Source organism: Synchiropus splendidus, chromosome 5, assembly GCF_027744825.2.
Source record: "Synchiropus splendidus isolate RoL2022-P1 chromosome 5, RoL_Sspl_1.0, whole genome shotgun sequence".
Lineage (NCBI taxonomy): Eukaryota > Metazoa > Chordata > Actinopteri > Syngnathiformes > Callionymidae > Synchiropus > Synchiropus splendidus.
The window spans coordinates 29,132,931-29,159,241 of NC_071338.1; the positions used below are offsets into that span (position 1 = coordinate 29,132,931).

A 26,311-nucleotide genomic window follows, 5' to 3' on the forward strand; every position below is an offset into this window, starting at 1 on the left:
AACACATGACAAGAAAGAAGAATATAATAATAATCGTTAAATGAAATAACTCACCCAGTCCTGTTTGACTGTGACGTGACAGAGCAGTTTTAACAGTCTTGACTGTTGCCTGAAAGGTCAAACAGACTATTAAATCCAGAATAAATCTCTCATTGTTCTCATCTGTCGTACTCACTTCCCATGTCTGTTTGGATGAAGAGTCACGAATGACATCCACTTAAACAAACAGCAGCTGAACACAATGTTTAGGCCACATATATGGACTGTCGTGGTGTAGATTTACCACTTTTTTAAGGACATTAACAGAGTCTACACTTAAAAGAAAAAGCCGACCAGCTCATATTTATCTTCTTCTTTGACGAACATTTTGACTAACATTGATGCTCACTTGGCTCAACACTCCCCATGGTGGCCAAATGTTGAACTGCAACAAGGACATTTATTAGTAAATATACCTAGTGTATTTCAGTGCTTCAAAAAATAAATACATACAATAAAGAAATAAAAATAAATGACTGATGCGCCATGGGAAACTAAATGAATAGGTATGACTTGGAAAGCAAGAACACAAATTATGTTTCTAAGATTTTCTTTCACATAGATTTTATTACTGCATATTCTGGTTCTAAACTATATCAACTACCTGCTGTTCCAAAGTGTGTCCTCTCTGTGTAGACTCACCAGTGCACCTTTATGAGCTGCTGCTTTGATATTCATTTGCCATCCCAACATGACAATAACAATTGACTTTAACCCACTTCATGATCGAAAATATTGGTCCATGACACGATAATATAACATTCATTATCGTGAGTGAGGCTGTAAACACCTTATCAGACGCCAGCAGGGTGAGGCAGTTCATTTAATTCTTGATTCATCAAACATCAATTTATTTTTCCCCTCCTGGCGTAATAAAAAAAAAAAAAAAACAACAACAAAGTTTTGTAAAACTCCTTTATTTCACTTAAATCATGAAGGCCAATAACACCCTCAATCGCAGACGAGATTTTTGATATGATAAACAGACATGGGTGACAAAGAACATGTTGTAATACAAGATGTTGCATATGAAAACACGCTTTCTTTTTGTCACTCGATAAAGAATTATCATTACAATCATAAACCATCATATACTCTCTCTGTCAGTTTGAGGTGGGGATATAAATATCGAAGAAAAATATCACTGCATCTATATAGACCTCTTTTTTTCATATTATCACAGAAAAGATAGAGTAAAAGGTACAATGACATCCTCCTTGTTTCAAAGCTTCATTAGTTTATTTATAAATTGTTAATTTGAAAGATATAGATTGTTAAACTAGAATCCTGAGGAGGCGGTAGAGAGCTCTCAGCAGGAGAGGAGTTTCATGGTACAGTGGTACCTCGGTTCTCGTCCACAATCCGTTCCAGACGGCCGTTCGAGAAGCGAATTGTTCGAAATCTGAATCGATTTTTCCCATTACAATGAATGGAAAAAGAAATAATGCGTTCCAAGTCTTAAACTAGGCTTTTGTAGGAGTGAATGTAGAGTGTCTGCTGCAGGTGGCTGTTCCTCTATGTGTGTGGCCGCTGCATGTGGGAGGGGTTGCCGAGTGAGTGACGTCTCTCCAGAAGTGAAGAGGTGCCCGGTGCGTGTCCAGCTCTGAATGTGCGCTTCTGTGCAGTTTGGCTGTGACAAAGTCATAAACCAAGTCACGCTCTGTCCCAGACTCGCCTCATCCCTGTCCCAGCTCCAGCCCACAACAGGACATCAAACCCTGGAGTGAGCGCTCCAGCACCTCCCCTGTGACACTCTACCACGGTCCAGTGCGGAGACAGGAAAGGTTTTACACCTCAATATGAAGAAAAAACAGTCAGTAAATGGAGCTAACGGGACACGTCTGCATACAGAGGCTGCGTTATACACAATAACAAAGCGCGTGGGTCAGCTGATCGATCCGCGCACGTTATGTTTTTTCCGGCTTTTTTCGGGGGAATTCGAGTTCTGGATTTTCGTTTGAAATCAGAAGCAAAAAAATCTAGATATTGTTGTTTGAATACCGATTTGTTTGAATACTGAGACGTTCGAAAACCGAGGCACCACTGTAGTTCAAGTCAAGTTAAACTGCTCTATATTTTAAAAGTAAATTAGGCAACTACTTAATTTCTCACTGTAATTTTCATCATTGCATTTCCTTTGAGAGCTAAAACTGCATTTAAAGATAAATCTCCAATAAGACCCTGAAGTTCGTGGTGAGGCGCGAACTGTAAGCCAAGAGTCAAGACTCAGACCTGTGAGGGGGGTGAAACCATACTTAATGGCGAATACAGAAACATAACTCTATTAGTCATATAGACACACATATCTATGTATCACTGAAAAAGATTTTCTCCTTAGAAAAGAACTGAAATGTTTTCATTGGAAAAAAAATTAAAGTAATCGGTTGTCAGTTGTTTCGATCTTGGTCTGGCCCCCCATTGGTGTTTGTCTTGACTCGGAACGTCACGCTTCATTTGATATACGTGATGACGCAATACAATTTTGGACATTTCTTTCATATTTTCAGTGTGTTACCAACAAAATTCTGCAAAATATTAAATAATTATAAAGGGCTACAGACATAATATTAATCTTGCACCACCGTTTGATTTACACAGGAAATCTGACTTATTTCATTTTATGGAATTCAGATATATAATAAATCTTTTTGCTAGGGTTTTTGTCCAACCGTCTCACAAGCTTGTATCATGATATGATACAAATATGATTTGAAATCTGATAATATCAACTAAATTTTGCACATTGTAGACTCACAGAAACAAAACTAAAACGCTTCAACAGAATAGCAGACATAAACATAAATGAATCAATTGGGTTTGTAATGATAGACATCATATTAATGTCTTCCATGGAGAGTCCAACAAGCCATTAGTTGTTAATGAAACAGACTTGGTTGTGTGTGATGAGGAAATGATGGCAAGATACTGAAGGCAGACAGATGACGGCGTCCCGCTGAACCTGATGGTCTATAAAAACCCATCGAGTCCGTAATGTCCTCAGATATACACGGTTATATTCTCTAAGATTTATTATTGATCATCTGACAGCAAGTGCAGATGAGGCTGCTACTTTGTATCGCTGTGGAACCGAGAAAACTTCGGGAGAAATAAGGAAAAAAAAACATATTTACATATATGCTATCAACATATCTACAAATATGGTTTCAGACGTGAGACATCAGAATGGGTCGGTTTTAAAAACACTTAGATTAAGCCCATGAGGCTCAGCAGCCTTTAAAAAAAGCTTCAGTCAGTAAGAAATGAAAATGTAGAAACCTCAAAACCGACTCCCACAGTGCGACTAGTTCATCGTCAGCTCGCAAGGGGGCGCCGCCACGGCTAAAAATCAAACATGTCGTTTTGCTTCTTCGCCAGCTTTGCCACTTCCTGTCGAATTGCCTGCACCAGAGCGGAAGTGGTCAAGCTGCTCAGGTTCAGTCCGTCCACATCCTTTAGGTTCTGTTGGTCAGTCGAACTCGGATGTTTCTGTTCCAGAGTTTGGTTATACTGCAGTGGCAGCCGAGGAGGGCTTCCTTGTGGGTAACGCGGGTGAGGGAAAGCCTCCACGTAGCCAGGCAATGGCACCTGAGAAAATCCCAAAACATGTCATCGGATTAACATACAATCTTTTGTATTATAGATACTTCATAGGCTCTTAGAGAAGTAAAACTCTTTCATTTGACTCCGCCCACAAGAGCTGAAGATCGCAAGCCGGACATCACCCAGTCTGATCATAGTCGAGCTACTCGGCTACATGCTAGCTTCATTGAACTATTAACCTATTATCCAGGTTGCGTAGTCGGACTAAGAGGAATTTGAATTTGAATCGGAATTTGAATTTGAATCGGACTAAGCTGTTTTGTAAACAGCTTAGTCCAAAGTAAGGCCATGATTCGGTTTTCATGAGTCATGTAACCGAGTCATGTAAACATGCATTGATAAACAGTAGTAGCATGAACCAGAAAAAAACCTGCTTCCAACTGGTTTGGTTTTCACAGAAATAGCACAAAATTCAAATGGGTTGCGTTTCATAGTCGCCGCACTGCTAACGCTAGGTTCAACGACGGTCCTGGTGTGTTAACACTGTTTCACAAGACCGCTAAATCACATCGTACAATCCAGTTTATGAGAACTACGAAGCTAAAACTAGACTACGTTACGGTTGTTGATGCTCAAATCTACGCTTTGCTGTCAACACCATCAACAACGTGGGCAGGAACTGGAACTGGTTTGTTTCTTCAGGTCACCGCAGATCACCCGGTTCAGTTTCAACAGAATTATCTACGCAGTCACACTTAGACACATTCAATTTTTTCAGTGATCTATGACAATAAGTCGTTTTTCCGAGCTGTCTTTAGTCCAAATTGGTCACAGCCAACATGACTACATTATTTTGATTTTGTTTGAGTAAGCTTTGAGATCGGCTACCGCGTCTGTCCACTGTGGTGTCACATCTTCAGGCTCGGGTGGGTACGACATCCACGATGGGCTGTGATAGGAGGTGGGTGGGGTGGAGACCACGTAGTCCGAGTAGCCTGTTCTGGACGCTGGGATGGCATAGACAGCTGTGATTGGGTTTCCTGAAGAACAAAGTGGTTAACGTTACTTTTCGGCCTGGAAATATGATTCCTTGATAAAGAGCGTATAAAAGCTGCAGTAGGTCATTTATGGGAAATCTCCTGGGTTCCGTTATCAAAGACAGAATATCTGGTACTGATCCAGAGATTTTTAACCAATCACAGGCAGGCTAGTACAGGCATTTCAAAGGATTTCAAATGTATGTTCCAGACACTCCAGCTACCGTTACTAGTAGTTACAAGCCGTGTGACGGAAAAAAGGAATTAGATACGAAGCGCAACATCAGCATAAAATTGTACGCCTTAGGGAGGTTTCACACTGCTGGTTCTGTCTCAGGTGGCCTGAGTTCGATTCACCCCCCGCCGTGCATCCTCGCACCTCTGCGCCTCACGCAATGTCCTTTTTTTTTCTTCTCAGCTGGTTTGTGATGCACGATGAAGCATGTCTAAAGGTAGTAGTCATCAGCCTATTTACCACCATCGGCTTGACCACCATATTTATAGGTCAATTCTTAGCACTACGAGTCGTTGTCACCTCAGATATTAACTGATGATGGAGCTCTGCCATGGCCGTAACAGAACATGAAAGAGTGTTGTCATGTTTATATTACAAGGAAATAGCGGAAACTAGCTGTGTAATACGGAACGTCTTGATAGGTCCACACTGCTCTCACAACACATTGAAGACAGTGAGAGAGATTACTGACGCTCAAGAAGGTTTTAATCACTGAAGTACAGACCCAAATGTCAGAAATGATCAGTGAATAGTCTGGTGATCTTCAGTAACTTGGGAAAAATCAGCGTCTTCACTGTCCTCATGCAGACAGCTGCAGGATCACAGCAGTGAAAACATTACTGTAGAGCGCAGCATTATTCATTTGAGCAAGTCTGTCTGTCAATAAAATCAGGTGTTTATCAGCCTAATAAAGGCGAAAACACCTGAGTTATCAAACATCCGAGCGCAATTTTCCTGCAGCCCCCAGCTGCACACCTCAGTGTTCTGGGAGTTTGAGACGTTGTTTTTGAACAATGTTGTCCGACCAGACAGAGATCATACCCTTTACTGCTCGGCATTTTGTGTGGAGTCATGCTGTACACGTAGTTTCCAGCATCAGGCGCCGAGTTGCCTGAGGTGAGAAGCTCACCCCCTGTGAAGAGTTTCCCAAGACAAAGTGCAGCTCTCCCCCCGGGATCAAGTCTGCGGCCAAAACCCGACGTCCCTTGTGTTCACATCTCGGACTTCTGAGCCAAATGCGCTTTGTCTCGAGACAGAGTGCGCAGTGTGAAACCGCCATTGGTTACATATGGTGTATAATGACTTTTTGCTTCTCAAACACAGGATTGGCATCATCGATTTCGTTCTATTATGTTGTAGAATTAGAGCAGTCTTTTTCGTCTGGTGGGAAAGCATCAGAACTAGCACAGTGGTGCCGCTCCCCAATATGAAAGACGCCGCCCCGTTTGGATGAGAATCATTTAGGTTCCATCCCTTTTTCCAAAGTTAACAACTGCAGCTTTCGTAAACATGGACCTGCAGACATCACACACAGAAGTAAACAGAAGTGACCGTGTATTCCAGCGGTCGGCAGTTAAATTTCCTAAAGGGCCACATTATAAACTGTAGCTGTTGTGAGGGGCCATCATGCCAAAAGAAAGGCAGCGATGACTATGAAGCGTGACGGGGAAAAAAACGAAGCTAGGATATTAAGAAGTGTAAATATGGCATTATCCATCTAAAAAAAAAAATTACATTCATCTAATTTGAATAGAAATCATCATAAAAATTATGGACCAAACATCGAAGTTGATTTATTTTGGTTTATTTCGGTTTATTTCGAAATATATATATATATAATTTTTTTGCAAAGAATTTTGAGTTAAATACTAAAATGACAAACAAAAAGAAGAAACTAAATATAGTCATGAATGTGTAGTGTTTACTGTTGAACCAGTAGTGGCTGAAACGGAAACAGGATTAAAAAAAGACTATTTATCAGTCATATAATTTTAGTCTGACCTCATGAGGGCCGCAACAACACATGCAAAGGGCCGCATAGGGCCCCCGGGCCACACTTTGCCCAGGTCTGGTGTATACAGTGATTAGATCTGTTGCTTCCATTATAAGCTTGATATTTCACACAGCCATTAAAGCTGCAGTAGGTAACTTCAGCAAACAACAAACCCCTACTCCTAAAAATCTTCTTCTGTTCAGTTTTGAATTAAGTTTAATTCTTTGAAATACTGTTCTGCCTAAGTACCAAGTAGTACCTTAGTAGAGTGAATAAACTAATTTTCTTTCAGTCATATGGATGAATTATCTTAGCATCTATAATTGCTGATATAAAATGGATCATGTAAAGAGAGCTCAGTAATAACAGTGTAATAACCCTGTAACAACAAAGCACTCTTGAGTCTCCTCCACTCACCTGAGTAGTTGGTCAGAGGCGGCTCTGCGCTGATTGCTGAAAGTGCGCCTCTCTTTGCGAGCCCATAAGGATTTTTGTCACGTTGACTTTGAAGTTCAACAATCGCAGTCTCAGAACGTCGTGATTTTGGCCCCAAATCAGACGTAGAGCTGTGAAGTAGCGAGAGGAATTTGAATACTACCCACCCAGGACCACTAGAGGGAAGTAAGACTCCATGTTCTCGGCACTGATCCTCATTAGCATTCTTGCCATTTCTCAATGCACAAGTGCAATATTAAAATTTATTCAAGTCCTAAAATCACCCCGGACACGGGACATTAGCTGGCGAACATCAAATCCCAGCGTATGGATTTGGACAAACGCGTGATATTTCTTTGGCGTGGTGGATGCGGAAAGAGAGTGTTTTATCAAAGCTCACCGTCTCAAGGATTTCCCAGGAGGCGGTCCAGAGCGTGGAGGTAACGGGGGCGGAGGGCTCATCGTCATATCAGGGAGCTGCGTGAATCTGAAGGCCTGAAACATGAAATGTGTTTAGCGTTGCATAATCCCCCCCCTGAGATACGGAATAATGCACTTACAGGTTTGGGCAGACTGTAGACGTCTGAGCCGTAGGAGGGGACCCACTGCAGTCCTCCGCAGCTCATAGTGCCGGGAGTGCTGGACACCACGTCTGAGTAGGGAAAGGGTGGCGGTTCTTGACTGTACGGGTCAGGCCTGGGGTGGTGGTTGTGGTGCCTGCCCGATGTGGACTGACCCCCGGATGCCAGGGTGAAGGCCTCCTCCAGCAGCAAGTGCATCTGCTGTCTCACCTCATCAATGGATGGCTGCGAGCTCAGAGTGGAAGTCTCAGAGTGGCCTTTCAAGCCGCGGCCGTACATGTGACCCCTCTGACCCACTAAACGGTCAACATTGGTCTCTTGGATCAGCTCAGGCTCTGTCTGAAAAAAACACCAGCCACAGATGATGTTTGAAATCAAGATTCAGCACACACTTTTAAACTCCTGCTATCTATTTTTCGCCCAGTATCTGGGACAAGGTCGTAGCATTTTAAAACCAACTGCCTTATCTATAAATAAAACCCCCACAGCTCCAAAACAAACTGAGATGAAATAAGTTGAGCAACAAAATATGAATGGACTTTCATAGCAGACTTTGACTTTGAGGCTTGTTGCAATGTCAGGAAGATCTAGTGAGCATATGGTGAACACCTGAGAGTTATAACATAATTATGAACATACCATTGACACCATTGACAGGGAAGGGTTCATAGAGAAGGGGCCATTTAACAGAGTTACTTCCTTTTACCCCAAAAATCACTCGCATTAATGCATGTTGAACCAATAGCATTTTTGGCATAGAAGCTTCCTGAGAACTTTAATGTTTGTTCTCTCACTCGTTTGTGGTGTTCCCCAGGGCACATTCTGAGGTCCTCTTTAAAGAACTGCATTCTTTAAATGTCTTACACTTGAAATTGTATTTCTGGATATTAAAATGACCTGCATGTCTCCAGGACCCAGAGACGTGCAGGTCGGATCACAGCCGACCCTGGTCATGGACTGTTTGTCCCTCTTCCCTCTGGCAGGAGTTTACAGTCAATCCAGATATATCTGATTCTGATTCCGAAAACCATTTTTGATCGTGAGGGTATTAAATTTAGCTAGAAATACCAGCAATGTTTGTTTGTGTTTTAGGCCCAAAGATGTTTTCCGACATCTCTACCATCAACACTAGACCTAGAAGTATGACGTTAAAAAGGTTTCTCACCACCTTCACTAACGCATGGTGCTCATATGGTTGCAACATTTTATTTTTAGAGCCATTCTCAGGCAGCTACCATTATTCTTGCACACACTGGAGGTAAATGGGAGACACAGCATCCATATGCTTCACTAGTTTCTATAATTTCAATAAATTATTGCGAACAAGTCATGATTTTGTCATCACAAAGTCTATCACATACACACCCCAAGCGCATGTGTCACAAAAGTCACCCACAAAACCATTTGTCATGTTGATGCAGCTTAATCTTTCACCCTTATTTATTATCTCAATACCCAACACAATGAGGCAGTTCTTGTTTTGTTGGTGCCAATATGGCCCTCGTCTGCCTTCATTAGGTCCCAGTGAGCCACACAGCTGTAGTGTCTGTGGCGCAGCGGTAGGACAGCAAGTGTCAGAGAGAGAGAGGGAGACGCTCTCCAAAATCCCCAATTAGGCTGACGTGGAAAAAAAACACCGGACAAATGATGAACAGAAATTTCACGTGTGTCTTTGGACGGATTTTGAGTGGAGGTCATTGTTGGGATGACAAGCAGCATGATTCAAATTGGCATTGCAAGACCAGTTAAAACTGTTTTCAGAAATGATGACGTGTTTATCCAGGGAAAATAGTAAGGAGTAAATAGTGTAATGCTGCCTGGCTTTTTTGCTGTATCAAATATGGCAGCACCTGTTGATGTGCGCTATATATATATATATATATATATATATATATATATATATATATATATACAGTGGTACCTCGGTTCTCGACCACAATCTGTTCCAGGCGGCCGTTTGAGAAGCGAATTGTTCAAAATTGGAATAGATTTTTTTCACATTACAATGAATGGAAAAAGAAGTAATGCGTTCCAAGCCTTAAAATAGTCTTTTGTAGGAGTGAATGTAGAGTGTCTGCTGCAGGTGGCTGTTCCTCTATGTGTGTGGCCGCTGCATGTGGGAGGGGTTGCCGAGTGAGTGACGTCTCTCCAGAAGTGAAGAGGTGCCCGGTGCGTGTCCAGCTCTGAATGTGCGCTTCTGTGCAGTTTGGCTGTGACAAAGTCATAAACCAAGTCACGCTCTGTCCCAGACTCGCCTCATCCCTGTCCCAGCTCCAGCCCACAGCAGGACATCAAACCCTGGAGTGAGCGCTCCAGCCTCGGAGGTGTGTAGAGCAAGCACCTCCTCCGAAATACCACCAATGTTTGTCCGTGTTTCAGGCCCAGAGATGTTTTCCAGCATCACTACCATCAACTAGACCTGGAACTGTTAAGTTAAAAAAGTTTCCTACACTTGACTTTGATGGTTTTTCACCGCCTTCACAGTGCTCATATGGTTCCAACGTTTTATTTTTAGAGCCATTCTCAGCCAGCTACCTATTATTCTTGCACACACTGGGGGTAGATGGGTCCGTGTGTGAATGTGTGTTTGTCTCTGAGTGCCCAGAGATAGGCAGGCGACCAGTTCAGGGTGTGTCCTCCCCGAAAGCAGCTAGGACAGGCTCCTGACCCCAGCACCTTCCAAGACTTCTTCAACCAAGTCACGGCCATCACCTGCTCACTTGAGTCCCTCAGGTTACAATATTCAAAGACATGATCCAATGGTGTCTTGGTCTCCTAAGGTTTCTGCAACACTTGTAACTTGTTGTGGGGTGTTTTAAACTTTATACCTACCTATAAATGAAAAGCCCTCAACAGATCTTGATGGATCATGTCTGGTCGTCATTTAATGCTAGCTACTTAAATCGATCACTTATCATCATTCATCTCTTTGGTGTGGTGCCGTGGAGAAACCAAATTTTCCAACATTATTACTTGTGTAGAGCTCAGTGTCATGTTTAAGCACGAACCATGACCATACAGTACAACCAAAACTGATGTCCTATCAGAGGAAAACACATTCACTGATGCCAAATATTTCTCAGCTACTGATCTGTTTCATGACTGACAATAAGAATTTGAATATTTTTATGTGGTACTTGGTACTAAGTCTGACTATAAAAATTAACAGCATCCATTCCGTCAGAGATGGGCCCATTATGTTAACCATCCATTACTTACATCGTATCCACTGTTTCGGATGCCTTTCCTAGGTCTCTCCCTCATCACCAGCAGGTCCATCTCTGTTCCCCCAGGACTGGGACTGCTCAGGCTCTGTCGGCTGCGATAGGCCATCTGTCCCACCTGCGAGTGCCTGCCAGTTAGAGGGGGGGGGAACCTTAGTCAGCAAATCACAGCTGCAGTGGTCATAAATTGAAACCCATTCCAGAGTTTCTGGAGAAGTATGACTAACATGTGAGGATCAAGTATCAGTTAGGCTCGACTCATATGTGTCTTTATAAATGAAAAAGGTTTTCGGTTTGGCGGTTTTAGGATCAGACTGGAATGGTTTGAATGAAGTCCCCAGGTTGAGGATCGGCAACTAAGACTAACACCTTGAGGTCCACAGTCCAGTCATTTTTATTTAATCGAGCCGAACGCAGATGGCTGAACGGACACATGAGAGGGTGAATCAGAAACATCGGGCAGAGCAGAAAGAATTAGACAGCATGTAAATACAGGCCACTGGTGAAATGTTCGTAATGTGTCAATCTCGCACACAAATTCAAGTTAATCTGAAGAGAAACCAGCAGTTTTGGAACTCCGCTCTCATCCTCTTACTTCGCCGTCGTGACTCAGACAGACATAAAACCAACCATACAAGGCTCCTCCACGTTAGACATGCTCGACAACAGTGGGTGAAAATGGCATGCAAGAAGTCAAGTTCCGGTAATGGGAAGAATACGTGCCTTCTTCTTCTTCCTCACCTGCTATTGGACTTGACATAAGTGGAACTTCTTTCATCTTCATGCTCCAGGCCTCGACTGTTCTCGCACACCACTCTTTCATAGCAGTTTTGCTCCCTCCGTGAAGACGCAAGGCCGCCACTGCTGGTGTCAACAACAGGGAAGTCGTAATAGCCTTTTCTCTTCCCCTTTATCCTCAACTTGTTCCTGTAGTGGTCGACATCTGACCTCTGCTTCAGGGAGATGTTCACCTGCAGAAGGAAACTCCAATACATGAAGACCACACACTGCTGGAGCTGAGAAGGGTTTTGAGGTTTATCAATGCATGCTGTTGTCTGAAGTCACGGAGAAGAGAATGGGTCTAAGCACCGGCATGAAAGTCATCCATAACAACAACAACAACATTTCTATTAGTTAAGCTTAGTCCATTTTTATTCTGATGGCAGGTTATTGGAGAAACATCTTGGTCATCTTGGTCTCACCCATCTCATTGGTCTTGGTCTTGTCTCAGTCTTCAGCTTGGTCTCATCCAGCTCATTGGTCTAGGTCTCAACTCGTTCCATGCCTTGGTCTCACCCAAGTCATTGGCCTTGGACTCAACTCGGTCCATGTCTTGGTCTCACCCAAGTCATTGGCCTTGGACTCAACTCGGTCCATGTCTTGGTCTCACCCAAGTCATTGGCCTTGGTCTCAACTCGGTCCATGTCTTGGTCTCACCCAAGTCATTGGCCTTGGACTCAACTCGGTCCATGTCTTGGTCTCACCCATCTCATTGGTCTTGGTCTCAACTCGGTCCATGTCTTGGTCTCACCCAAGTCAGTGGCCTTGGTCTCAACTCGGTCCATGTCTTGGTCTCACCCATCTCATTGGTCTTGGTCTCAACTCGGTCCATGTCTTGGTCTCACCCAAGTCATTGGCCTTGGACTCAACTCGGTCCATGTCTTGGTCTCACCCAAGTAATTGGTCTTGGTGTCGTCTCGGTCTTAATCTTGGTCTCACCCATCTCATTGGTCTAGGTCTCAACTCGGTCCATGTCTTGGTCTCACCCAAGGCATTGGCCTTGGACTCAACTCGGTCCATGTCTTGGTCTCACCCAGCTCATTGGTCTAGGTCTCAACTCGGTCCATGTCTTGGTCTCACCCAAGTCATTGGCCTTGGACTCAACTCGGTCTTAATCTTGGTCTCACCCAGCTCATTGGTCTAGGTCTCAACTCGGTCCATGTCTTGGTCTCACCCAAGTCATTGGCCTTGGACTCAACTCGGTCCATGTCTTGGTCTCATCCAAGTCATTGGCCTCGATCTCAACTCGGTCCATGTCTTGGTCTCACCCTGCTCATTGGTCTTGCGTTTGCTGATCTCAACTACAACACTACATGTTTATACCAACAACAGTATTGAAGAATCATGCGCTCCACTTCCAGAGCCTTAACTTTATACATTTTTCTTGGATACGAGTCAGTTTTTGTCATTTGCTGCATCTACTGAAACAGACCAATTTAAGCCGCAAACTCATATAAATGATATAACCTCAAATGCTCTCATTTTTGGAGGAGCTTTTTTTATTCAAACACATTTCTTGTAAATATTACTGCAACGTTGAAGGTGAATATTGATAGTTACCTCTCCGTTGACAATGGCTGAGTCGTAGATGCGGTCGGAAGATGCTGGGTGTAAGTAGTTGTGCTGTGCCATTAAAGGCTTGATGGAAACCAGCTGCAAGGAGCCAGAAGACGAGTCGTACGGATCTAGAGAAGAGAGAGACAGTTCAAACCCGCCGGCACAGCACATCTATTGTATTATTATGCTATCAGACTGAAGGAGATGTTTTCCCTCTTATCCGCTGTATCCCCCGTGGGTCTCCTTGTATCTAGGTTCAATAAGATAAGAGATAATGTGGCGCGCCACAAGCCGCTGAATTTCTATCAAGATAAATAGGCACTTTAGTCTATAACAGGTTAATGCGGCATGAGAATAATCCAGGGTTGTAAACATGATGGAAACATGAGGGATCCAGTGGTTTAAACCAGTGATTCTTAGCCATAGGGCCGGGGCCCTTGTTGGGCCGCGAGCGCCTCCTTGAGGGCCAAAAGTTTTTTTTGTTTTACACCTTTGGTCCACGAGACACTCAGCTTTAATACATTAGCCACGTATGGTGGCAGTAGTGAGCCACTGAATTGAATTGACAGCTGCAAATTTGTAATAGTTAACAACTATAGAGAAGTTCTTGAAAAGAAAAAATGATGAAGAAAGTGATGTCGTCCTCCTCAACAATAAAAACTGTTCATGAAGTTTTGAAAATTAATTATGACATTTTGTGGCGATACTTTCATTTACACTTTACTTATATCTTCTTTGGAGTATAAATAAAATATATTCGTTTTATTTTGTGATATTTAGACATTTATTGCATATTTATTACATTTTACTTATATCTTTTTTGGAGTTTAAATAAAATACATTATTTTTATTTTATGATATTTAGACATTTATTACATATTATTACACTTTACTTATATCTTCTTTGGAGTTTAAATAAAATATATTCGTTTTATTTTATGATATTTAGACATTTATTACATATTTATTACACTTTACTTATATCTTCTTTGGAGTTTAAATAAAATACATTATTTTTATTTTATGATATTTAGACATTTATTACATATTATTACACTTTACTTATATCTTCTTTGGAGTTTAAATAAAATATATTCGTTTTATTTTATGATATTGGTTTGTTTTCGTTTAAGTAGATTTAATATGGTTGTTGATCACAAAAGGAAATCAAGAACCCATTTTTTTGGGAAATATTATAAAGGTTAACAACCCCTGGTTTAAACAGAGAACATGTACAGTGTTCAGAGGCAATATTTAGCGTGTTCCTTGGATGGCTTTTGGTTTGGAGGGGATGGTGGAGTGCTGCCAGGGATGCCAATTTTAAGCTCCATAACAACTACTATAACACAAGTGATGTATCTACTAGCGTCTCACTCTTGGTGTTACTGCATGTTTTCTTTGAATCACCAACACAACACAAGCAAAACAAATGTGCAGTGCCTGCTTTATCAGGTCGCGTGAGCCTCATTCATATGTATCAAGTCCTTTACTACTTGCTAACACAATAGATTTCTGGTGATTACAAAAAAAAAAAAAGCTGCAGAGGCGGCGTCTCCCAAAACGACGGCTAATCGGAGACAAAGAAAAGAAAGCCGCTTATGTAAGACGCTGTGACGCGGAGCTGCCATTAACGGCACACCTGACCTTGTCACGGAAGGTCAATGAATTCCACGAGTCCGTCTCACCGTCCCGCTTGTGTTTCTCCTCCTTTGTCGCTTTCTGCTGCGCTGTGACTTTCGGTGCCGTCAAGCCCCTGCTGGAATTCAGCCTCTCTGATTCGTTGCTGATGACGGAACCATCATCGCTCGGCAACTTGCTGAAAGTAACCATAGCAACAAAAAAGGCGGTGAGCTCGGATGGCAGCCAGGTTATGTCATGAATTTGTTCAACACCTAATTCTATTGGAACCCAGGCGAGATGAAAGAAAATATGCGGGGAGACTTTTATTCGTGACTAAAAACAAAATTATATCGGAAGCAAATGATGCTTTGGGGTTCGGGTTTGCAGCCACATACACCTTTTGAGTCTCTTATGTAATTGCTGCAAGTGTTGAAATTCCAAAGCTGCTCTCACCTCCCCGGCAACGACGGACTTTTCTACAGTAATTGGACCAAGGTTTGGTTTACCCAAGTCCTGTTCCACCGGCTTCAAACGGCATGCGGCGGTTGGAATTAGAGCTGATCAAATCCCGGTACAAAGGACCTCAAGGCTGAGAGTGGCATTAAAAATCACTGCAGTTTGTCCCCTAATTGTCTGGTGAAAAATGATAACAGCACACATGAAGAGCAACGGCTCCCCCCCCCCCCCCCCCCCCCCCCCCCCCCGCACTGCAGAAGCCCCTGCCCGAGACTCCAGCCGCAACACTGATGAGCTAAGACTCCCCCGAGGCTACGAGTCTGAGCTCCCTCCATCCTTGTTTGTGCTGTATGGAGCAACAAGGTTGTTTGTTTAATTCCACTTTCATGTTCTGAAGTGCTTATGAATAAGATTTCAACATTGTGTATAGTAAGATTTCTTTGTTGTTGTATATTGTATATTGTGTGTATATATATATATATACACACACACACGTTCATCAAGGTTTGCTGCAACATAAAATACAAAGACTTTGAGGATGATTTATAAGCACTAAAACCCACGAACTGTTTGCTCATGCAAAAAACTGAGCACTTCATCTTTCATCGCGGCAAAATATTGTGTGCAATTTCTGGGAGGAGAACATTTACCACTCTGAGTTATTGAACTTCAGAGCAATTTCATTTATGGTATAAAATGCTTCTAATATAGTGTATTCCAAATGTTGGTGAACGCATTGTGCATGCATAACTGGGCGCACAGCAGCAGGGATTATAGAGTTCCTTTGCATCAGTAAATCTTTAATTTACAATAGGGAGAACTACATTTTTGCAGAGACAAAACTGGAGGCAGAGTGTCCAGAGATGGTGATGTGCTCACTGACACATTTTATTTTTCATTATACAGAGCACTTTTCTGGTGTTACATTGACTAGACTTGTTGCATATACTGTATTGCATTTTTCATGGGAAAAAACAAGGTCAAGGTGAGGTGGAGACCTTTTTCTATCATTAAATACCATTTGAAATCTAGATATAAATCTAGATATAACATATACGTTTTTCCTTCCTTTCCCCCCTTTGTTTTTATTCTTCCATTGATAGTTGTATAGAGTGTATAGAGTATTTTAGTGACTAAAGTTCATTTTAACAGTATATATTGACACATGTAAATGAAGATACTGAAAAGAATGATTTAGAAATTCCTTTTTTTTAAGTATTACTATGTATAGATGTACAAGTTTCATCTATAGTTATTTAACCAAGATCGTCATATGTTATAATTTAAAAAAAACACACACAGAAATATTAATCTTATAGTGCTACGTAAAAAAAAATCCTATTTACCTATATTTCAGCAACAATATTGTAGATGTTGATGGACGCTTGTGTTATGTTATAAAGCCTTGCAAGACACAATGACTTGGAGTGTTATTAAACCTGAGTACACCTGTATTCCAAAGGTCAGCCTCCCACAGAGGCACAATTCTAAACTGTACATACTATATAATGTGATCAAACAACGATCTGAATACACGAGCCCCTTCTGTGTATTGTCCAGCTAGCTGCGTTTACAGAATTACCGTAAATTCCGGACTACAGTGCGCGCTGGAATATTAGCCACACCCACTACATTTAAGAAGGAAAATTGATCTTGTCCATCCATGAGCCGCACCAGTCCATGACCCGGCTTAAAAATGCATGAGGATCACTTCTAAAGTAGTTTTGAAAACAGAGTCCAGCATGGAGACTGACTCATAAAACAAACTGGGCTATGCTCTGAATTTGAATCATGAACTCTTCACATCTTTTAATGACATTAAACAGCTCAGAATGTGCTGATCACGTCAATAAAATGAATGTGATTTCATCGGTTTGATGTGAGGTGGCTCAGTGTTTTGGTAGCATGACGCTCTTTAGCCTGTAAAAATCTATATATTAGCCACAGTGCTGCATAAGCCAAAGGGTTTAGACCACAAAAAAATAGCAGCTTATTACGGTAATTTGTTAAATGAATTGCAAACATGAGAATCAAATTGTTTTACAGGGTTTTGAGCTCCATACAGGAGGAACACATACAGAATTTTTATTTTAGACTTTTTTACCTCATACAAACAAGACGTCGAACAAAACGCGTCAGCAGTTGTTCAAATGCCCATGGCAGCAGTGTAGAACTGGATCGTATGCACATACAGCAATACACTGTTTTTCATTTACCATGGTACATTTTGCGCAGAATATAAAAAAGATATTTATTGCCTTGCGCTATAATAAGCCATAGTCGATTAAAAACAAAGTCGATGACTCGTACGTGAAAAGGTTACTCTTCCTCGGGAGTCTTTAAAATCATAATTGCCAGACCTAGTGCAGACACTTTCCCGGTTCTGTCACATACATCTCATATGATCTCATTATCCTCCGTGGCGATGAGAAATTGTGCCCTTTTGGCTTCTCTCGATTAAATAATTCAACGTGATTTGACATGGCAATTAATTCCGGAAACGCTGCGGCCGACTGTCAGATTAGGAAAGCGGTCAATTACACCTGCTTCGACTGAGATCTCTATTGGTGACTGTATATCAGTCGGCGTCGGGTGGTATGAGGATAAGACCGCGGGGATCTCAGTGATTTATCATCCTGCTGCTCTCCTGATGTGACTCCAGAGATTCACCAATGAGTTGGTGCATTGCCTGAGATAGCACAAACGTGAAATTGCCGTGCCTTTGGGTAAAAGTCGGGCTCTTCTTTAATAATAAGACGTCTCTGAATTATTATTCTTTTCATGTGCGCTTAGATTTGCACTGCCTCAGTGCTGCTAATGTACTGTTGGAGCACAATTTTACCCATGAAAGGTCCTTACCGCACCATTGAATCCTGCAAGCTAAATATTTCTGGTCCAAACTCAAAGGTTTTGCCAGTTAACTCCTCCCTGGTTATGACATTTGTGTTCTGGCGATCATGAAACACAGATATTGCAGGAAAAAACAATAACTTCCTTTCGGTGGATGATGAGTGGAGAGTGGTCTTATTTTGTCTTGTAGCTGAAACCACAAAAATATAGCTCTTCACTTGTGTTTTAAAACTTGAGACGGGTCTCAAGACCGTCTTGGCCTCAGACATCCCAGGCTCAGGATTTTTTGTGAAGGCCAGTCAACAACCGAGCAGCGATGAACTTCAAAAAAATGGGTTCTGTCCATCTACTTGCAAATAGAAGAACTCTGAAACCAATGTAAATAAATCAATAAAACTATTAGGATATAGGATAACAATATTAGTTAGAAATTAGCTTGGTAGCGTTTTGAGTTTGGTTCGGTACTGTAGGCTTGATGCACTAGATCAAAAAAGTGTTCTATAGTCTGGTGACTTGGACCTTGATCTTGACCCAGACTACAGCAGTGCTACTTGTCACTGCTTGTAGGCAGATGCAAGAGTGTTGAGAAATAAATGAACTTCATGACGTTACGCTTTACTTATGTCACGCGTAAATGGCTGCCATGGTGTGTTTTGTTTACCGTATATCGAGTGTTGGAGACGTTTTAGAAAATGCCAGCTCAAGCGTTTTTGCAATCTCTTGCATCGGCGCTGATAATCTTACTTCGTTTGGTGACGTAACAGAGAAGAAATCTGCGGAGCAAAAGCCGCTATGTTTCGCTGATACATGTGTCAGAGGTATGTTGGCGATAATGTTAGCCTGAATGCTAGAGAAGCGTTGTTTGTTCAGAAGAAATAACAACACACTCATTGATGTTGAGTTGCGAATTTTGTCGGACAAGGTCCGTCGTTTTGGCCACCACAGTGTGATACCAGAGAAAGTAAGAAACGCTAGTCCTTGTTACTAAAATGTTCCTGTTATCCCCCATTGTTTTGAAGTAATGTTATTCAATTCACACTTTGGTCCTGGGAATCTGTCCGCACTTCATCTTCCCACTTGCCGTCAAGTCAGCTCCGGAGCCTCCTTGGTTTGAAGGGATCATTTCAAGTGGTTAATGGTGGGTTCCCTTGGTCTTAGGAGTATTGGGACGCACTACACGTTTGAGAATTGGGACAGGCCCTTAGCTTCATCGACACAGAACCAACACCTTCTCACTCCTAATGCATCATCAGCTATTTTCAAGTGGACTTGTGCATCCAACAGTGACAACTGGTTGAGGTTGAGCCATGTGGTGGCGCTAGACTCACTCTGAAAACGTACTCTAGTGTCATTTAGCATCTCAGATGATCAGCATCTCAGATGATCAGTCTCACTCACAGCGAGTAAGATGCGTCTTACTCGCATCCTCTATGCGACTGACTTGTGGACGTAAAGGTCCACTTGAAAATCGCCATTGTTTGACACTGGGAGTAAGAAAGTGCTGGTCAGATAAGTCACCAGCACACTACACAAAACAAACAGACTGTAGGTTGCGTTCCTTTTGTTGATCCTAAATCATTTAGCCATCTTGTAAACATGCTGGACATGTGCAGAATCAGCCTGGACAAACTTGCAGTTCTGGCTCTGGAGTCAGCACAGACCAACTAAAAGTGACTTGGAAGTAAGAACTTTTTTTCTTGGCTCAATGGGGAACATATTAAAATGTGTTGAAGAAACTTTAACAGAAATGTAAATGTAAACAAGTCAGCATTTATTTGTTGTTTTTCTTGGAGGCTGAGGTAGATATTTGAATATTTAAAGACACTAGTTTTTCACCTTGAAGCTCATGTACTCGCTCTCCCACCATTCATTACATTAAACGAAATTTGAAGAGTGGCATGCTGTCAAGTGGGATTCGAAAAACAGAATTCCGTCATTTTTCATGTATGAATTGTTTCCCTGTCAGCTCATTGAAATACAGCCTGTTAAACACAGAGGAACCACTTTGACTTGTGGCAGAAGGCTGTCACTTTGAAGTCAAGCTAAAGTTCAAGTTTATTTCATTCTCATCCGTCTTCATTTGCATTTGTCGTTCACCATTTGCATACGCAAAGTGCCTCTTGCATCATATGTCGTAGAGAGATTGAAAAGCAGCAGAGTGAAGAACAATTATTTCTGCCCCGCACACTCGCTTTCCCTCTATTTTTGAAAGCAACTTTTGATATTTCAGCGATACTGCAAACGTAATTGTAGTTACATGTCGTTTCTTCATGTATTGGTGTCGTGATATTTATGCTCAGTCAAGTCATTGCTCCACTTCACACCCTTCAAGTGTTTGAGTCAAACATATATTTTGTCTATCATCACATTAGTGAGGTTTTACGATATTCCATTCTTTTGGTCTGTTTTGTACGGCGCCCTGGAAGTGACATGCATGTGTTTATTTTTTTGGATGTGGCATGCATGACTTTATTTTTTTTTTATCTTTATTTTCTCGAGATAATTTCTATCTCGTGATAATTCCTATCTCGAGATCATGCACATGCACATGCATAGCTGCCTCTCTGGCAAAGCATTGTGTAGACGTCCTCCTGGAACCACTATGTCTCCCATGGCTTCGTAACTGTTCTTCAACATTGTCAGTCACTGTCTACAAGTCTGTGCACGTTTAACACCCTGATCAAGTGCCTTCGACTCAAAATAATACCATATGTGTGCTATGTGCTATACGTATTACGCGTCCCTGGAAGCGACATGCATGGCTTTATTTTTTTTATCGCCAGATAAAAGTTATCTCAAGATAACTGGTATCCCGGGATAAAAAATAAATAAATAAACACATGCATGTCACTTCCTGGGCTCCGTCGTTTTGGATGAGAACAGACATTTACTTCAGACAACCATGTGCATTGCAAGCTCCGATGGGCCATATGGCGGAGCACGGCAGGCCGACTTCAACCAGCTGGAATATTTGCTGGCTTTCACGGCCAACCATATCGGCAGGTTGGGCAGAACAGCTTCCCATGACACAGACAGGAATGAAACAGGTCTTCAGTGAAATTACGAGGATAATGGCTGTGATACCTTTTGTGTTTCTTGTCGGAGCCCAGGCTCTTCTTGTTGACAGAGCCCTCCTGTTGCAGGACCTTCTCCAGGGACAGCGGCTTGTCCCGGATTTGTAGAGACATCATTAAAGTGTCTTGACTGGCAGGCAGTGTTTCTTCGTCTCCTCCTTGCTGGCCCAGATGCTGCTTGGCATAGTCAAAACCCTGGACAGGCTGACAGACAGTTTGGGAAGAGTACGCAGTCAATAAAACAGAAGCAAAAAGCAAGTCATGTTATAAATAAAGCTGAGATAACACCAGGCAACGTGATGACAGAGTTTGTGAAAGAGCAGCAAAGTACGATTTCTAAGAAATGCTGGGAACACTTTCCTGCTGTGAATGGAAACAGATAAGCCCTGATTTGGCTCCAGCCCTTTTACGTCTGCTTCCAAAATCTTGTCACATAAATGACTCACGGTGAGTAATGACAAGATTCAAAGACCCTCAGAGAAATAAAAGCATGGCAATAAACATGAGAGCACATTAGGGGAAGTTAGGGGGCGACTGCTTTATCTGACATTAAAGTTAACACGCCCCCGCACACAAACGCTCTCAGACTCCATAGATGCTTCCAGAAAGACTGAATTATTAATCCGGTTGTATCTCCATGACTTTTATGATTATATGTTCTACTTTAAACTAATGTGGCGGCACACTCTTAAAAGCTATCCACCTGCGTCACCCTTCACATTCATGAATATCATAGAGCCTCCTTTATCAGCCATTTGAAAACTTGTTGACACATGATCACACACTTCCTGCTTCTACCTTGAATTGGTTGGCCTCTTATTTACCACACACGGCGAGTTCTGGTTATTAGATGGAAAGAATTGTATGGATTAGGGATGTGAGGATCACTAGTTAAGCAGCTTAGTTAGCTAAAGGTCTAAGACGGGATATAATATAGTGTCAAAATGAATAATATTTGGAGCAATGTCTGGTGAAAAAAAGTAATCATTTCACTCAGAAAATGGGTGGGAGACACTTACAGTTTTGGGTTAGGGTTCAGCAGGATTGTGTGCCCAAAGAATGAGGTCAAATGTGTACAGTAAATGGCCAAGTTACTGCATCAATGGAGTTGTCTTCCATGATGGCAGTTTCCAAGATGGATGGATGTTTATTGCTGCAGCCAAACTCCATTGTACAAAACAAGGGGTAAAAATTCCTGCTCATGCTGGGCCATGTTTTTGCACAACAGTGAGACAATCGCATCTTCCTGTGTGGCAGTCCTCTCTAGCGCCCACTACAGACTTCAAAGGCAACAGAAAGACAGGAAATGATGACTGATCGGAGTCACACAGGTACAAATCTGACAGCTACTGATCGTTGTCCTCTGTAGGCGGCCGGGAGTGATTTGTTGTTATCATTTCAACCCTTTATTTGGTGATGATTGAGTTTGAATTTTACTTTCAATGTGCTGACATTTCAATTATTTAACCATCTGAAAGAATCAACAGGTTCAGTTCAGTGTTCAGAATATTTACAGATATTTGTTTTTTTGTTTTTTTTTTTGGATCAGTCTTTTTATCTGCCACAATAATAGAATAAATTCAAGTGAAAATTCTACAAGTTTAAGGCTGTTCTCTGGAATTTTAGGTGCCATTAAATAAATTAAATGAATGAATTAACCATCATCAATTAATCACACATTTTTTATGTTAAAAGAATGAGGCCAAATGAGTACACTTCAATGGACTTGTCTTCCATGATGGCAGTTTCCAAGATGGCAGTGCCAAGACCCAAAGCATTGTGGGGGTGAAGCATGAGCATATCGACCTCCACGTCTGCGCAAAGCCTTCTGCAGCACATCCCAAAGATTCTCAATGGGGTGAAGGTCTGGACTCTGTGGTGGCCAATCCATGTGTGAAAAAGACGTCTCATGTTCCCCGAACCAGTCTTTCACACTTTGAGCCAGATGAATCCTGGCATTGCCATCTTGGAATACGCCCGTGCCATCAGGGAAGAAAAATATCCATCGATGGAATAACCTGGTCATTCAGTATATTCAGGTAGTCAGCTGACCTCATTCTTTGAGCACATAATGTTGCTGAACCTAGACCTGACCAACTGCTGCAACCCCAGATCCAGGACTTCAGTGTATCAGGCAGTGTATCTTACATAAATGCTTGGAATGGGAGTTGAATCACTGCCCAACTAAATAGGGAAGAGGCAAAGGACACCCTGGACAGGAGGACGCGAATTCACTGACAAACGCGAGCACGCTTAAGAGTCCAAGACTGAGAGAAGGCTGAGACCCTTAAAAAAAGGTGGTCTGGAGACCAGGACCAATCTTGAGTGCTAGAACACTTGCAGTTACCAAGACCCACATAAGCAGATGAACCCAGAAAGGACCATTATACTAGAACGTCTCAAAAAATGTTTTGTCTGAAATAAAAATGTGCGTGGAGAGACTGGACGATCAATCGGCCAATCATACGGCCTGTTCACTGTGGGACGTTCGAGATACAGAGAAGTTCATCACACTATTATATAAATGGTCTTTTGGAGGATTATTGGTCATAAAGAGGGCTGAATCGTCATACTGTACGTTACATGCATGATGATCATGACCATTGTAAATCTGTTTTTGCCAGACAAAATAAGGGAAGTCGACGCTTCTAAAAGTCAACATATTGGTAAACTGAGAAATCTCTCAAATCCATTGCATCATGTCCCAATGCTGCATTTTTGCCAAGACATATTTCTTCAGTGTCTGGACTGAGAACAGGAAAGACGTCGGCTGGAACTTGCACAACCGTATCTGTCCTAATATTGAATTCAGTACATTCAACTCTCCGTCTAGTTTGAGCAGAGACACTTGCGAGTCAACAAATATTTACGGTAACGTAGCAGAGGAGTGGAGCAGATTAGATACCTGGTGAAAATAACCCACGTCTCTCCGATAGGCCATCTGGAAAAAGAGAGACCATTGAGGTTATTGGCTTATGTGACAGAGTAGGATACAAAAAGAGTCATACCTTGGCTCTGGGATTGAGGTTACCAATGGCGTCCGATTTAAAGTCATTTTTATTCTTCCTGCACAGCACAGCAGTAATTATGATGATAATGAGCGTCACCACGGCGATGGGGGCCAACACTGCGGCAATTATCCAAAGGTTGTTGGGAGGGTTCTTGACCACCGCTGCAGAAAAACAGCAAACACTTACAGGTACGCACCGTTTTCTCATTAAAAGTTATCAGTCCAAGGGTGTTTTTGTTTTTGGACCAATATGAGCCAGTCACCTTCTTCCTGCTCGCGCGTGCTGATGCATCCATCCCAGCAGCTGAGTGTGACAACGACTACAGCACAATTTGATCTACAGCGTGGCTGATTCAGCGCAATCCATAATAGAATGCAGCAGGCTGCCTCTCTCACCCCTCGCTCTTCCCTCCGTAAACGTCTACATTTATTCTCGCTGCAGCATCCGTCTTGTGTCTCTGACCCCACAGTGATTTATGTGTTTGGCTTCTCTGTCGGTGATTTGTCTAGAAGGACGCCGCTGTGCTTACGTTCTGCTTGGAGTTGAACAAAGTAGCCGAGGGTCAGCGCCATGGTCTGCGAATCCACCGTGTTAAGCACCTTAGCCGCCGATGTGCCGGGCAGAGGAGTGCCATTGTGCTGGATGTAGTACGTCATCTCTGCTGGGTTCTTCAGCCCAGACACTCGGCGGATACTCACCATCTGAGCGGACAAAAACAAAGACATCCAGGAAGTTCAGAAACTGTAATGTGAATAACACCCTGAGTATGGACAGATGGAAGGTTTAATAGAAACAATGAAACTGAGACAAATATTGCCAGTGGAAGAATACACACTGTTTGCCACACAAGAGTTTTTTTTTTGTTAAAATCTAATTCATTTAAGATGCGTCTTTGGGCCATTTCAGTGTGTCTGCGATGTCAGTCATATGGAAGTCTTTGAAGGTGTTCAGGCAAGTAAGTGACCTGAGGCTTCTCACTCCTTCTGCTTGCTTTGCTCTGATGAATAAAATCTGTTTTCCTGGCTTTCAGATTGTCATGATTAATATTTCCACAGGAGGCAAGCAGCCAGCAGAATTGGAATAGTTAGAAACGACAGCAAATGTGACAGAAAAAAACCTAACTTGGATCTCACTTTACATGTCGTAGCGAAGATAAGCTCTGGGCTTTCACTGGGTGGAGGATTTTGTTGCTACTCCGAATGGAGTTTGAAAGAGCACCTTGAGAATGCACCCCTTTTAAAAGCCTCAGAAATGGCCGACAGTTGTCCAGAAAAGCCATTAGAAGTTGACCCGGCATATGCATAACTGAGCATGATGACAGAGCCAAAATACAGGAAGTACTGGCCAAGGAAGGTTAGAGGGCCGCTGAGACGGAAAGTTTATCCTTGAAGCAGAGTAGTCACCAGGTAGGTGTCCTGAGAGGGAAATAGTCAGGGTGGTGGTGGTCAATAAAGTAACTTCAGACGTTACGAGCGTGTTTCTGTTTTGTTTTTTCATTGCATAAATACACCCCTTCTCAAATAGTGGGGTGCAATGCCATCCACGGAGGGAGGAGTGTTCACGTTGAGCAGCCACCCATTTGAAGGGACATTGCCATGATGTGTCTGCAACTGGAGCCGAGACGGAGAGAGTGCAACCATCGTCACCACGGAATATAACTAGCCCATAACTCAGAGTACGACCGGGCTCAAGCTATTGGTGTGCAGGGCTGCAAACTCTCACGTAGTCTGCAGTAGACTGTGTAAACAAGGCTTCTCTCATACACTCATGAGCCCTGTCACTTGCTCAGAAAGCAGCTCAGAGATTGTGGCAGATCTAATGAAAAGCTTCCCGTCAGTACACAACACACAACACAGCCACAACCAAGCAGTTGTGTTTATTGCTGCAGACACGGCGCCACACTCCACTGTACAAAACAAGGGGTAAAAATTCTTGCTTATGTTGGGCTCGCGCAACAGTGAGACAATCGCATCTTCCTGAGTGGATGAACCAAGTCCTCTCTGGCGCCCACCACAGACTTCAAAGGCAACAGACAGGTATGAAATTATGACTGATAGACTGATATGACTGATAGAGACACACAGGTACAAATCTGACT

At 42.4% G+C, this 26,311-nt stretch overlaps 2 protein-coding genes across 3 annotated transcripts in view; both read right to left on the bottom strand.

Moving 5' to 3' along the window:
* spon1a (spondin 1a) overlaps positions 1-197 on the bottom strand; it is a 101,887-nt gene extending 101,690 nt beyond the window's left edge. The window contains exons 1-2 of the mRNA XM_053866006.1: positions 176-197; positions 55-126 (exon numbers count right to left, since the gene is read on the bottom strand). Coding sequence (XP_053721981.1) covers positions 55-126; positions 176-182 — 79 coding nt within the window. The 5' untranslated portion in view covers positions 183-197. The remainder of the gene's footprint in view (positions 1-54; positions 127-175) is intronic.
* A 762-nt stretch (positions 198-959) lies between these two features.
* The window catches only part of kiaa1549lb (KIAA1549-like b), a 78,812-nt gene continuing 53,460 nt past the window's right edge, over positions 960-26,311 (bottom strand). For both annotated transcript variants that reach the window (XM_053866351.1, XM_053866350.1), the window contains 13 exons: positions 24,743-24,914; positions 24,211-24,374; positions 24,108-24,143; positions 21,213-21,406; positions 14,888-15,018; positions 13,206-13,330; positions 11,607-11,836; positions 10,861-10,993; positions 7,621-7,980; positions 7,461-7,555; positions 7,043-7,191; positions 4,468-4,619; positions 960-3,624 (listed from right to left, as the gene is read on the bottom strand). In XM_053866351.1, the coding sequence (XP_053722326.1) occupies positions 3,379-3,624; positions 4,468-4,619; positions 7,043-7,191; positions 7,461-7,555; positions 7,621-7,980; positions 10,861-10,993; positions 11,607-11,836; positions 13,206-13,330; positions 14,888-15,018; positions 21,213-21,406; positions 24,108-24,143; positions 24,211-24,374; positions 24,743-24,914 (2,187 nt within the window). In that variant the 3' untranslated portion in view covers positions 960-3,378. The remainder of the gene's footprint in view (positions 3,625-4,467; positions 4,620-7,042; positions 7,192-7,460; positions 7,556-7,620; positions 7,981-10,860; positions 10,994-11,606; positions 11,837-13,205; positions 13,331-14,887; positions 15,019-21,212; positions 21,407-24,107; positions 24,144-24,210; positions 24,375-24,742; positions 24,915-26,311) is intronic.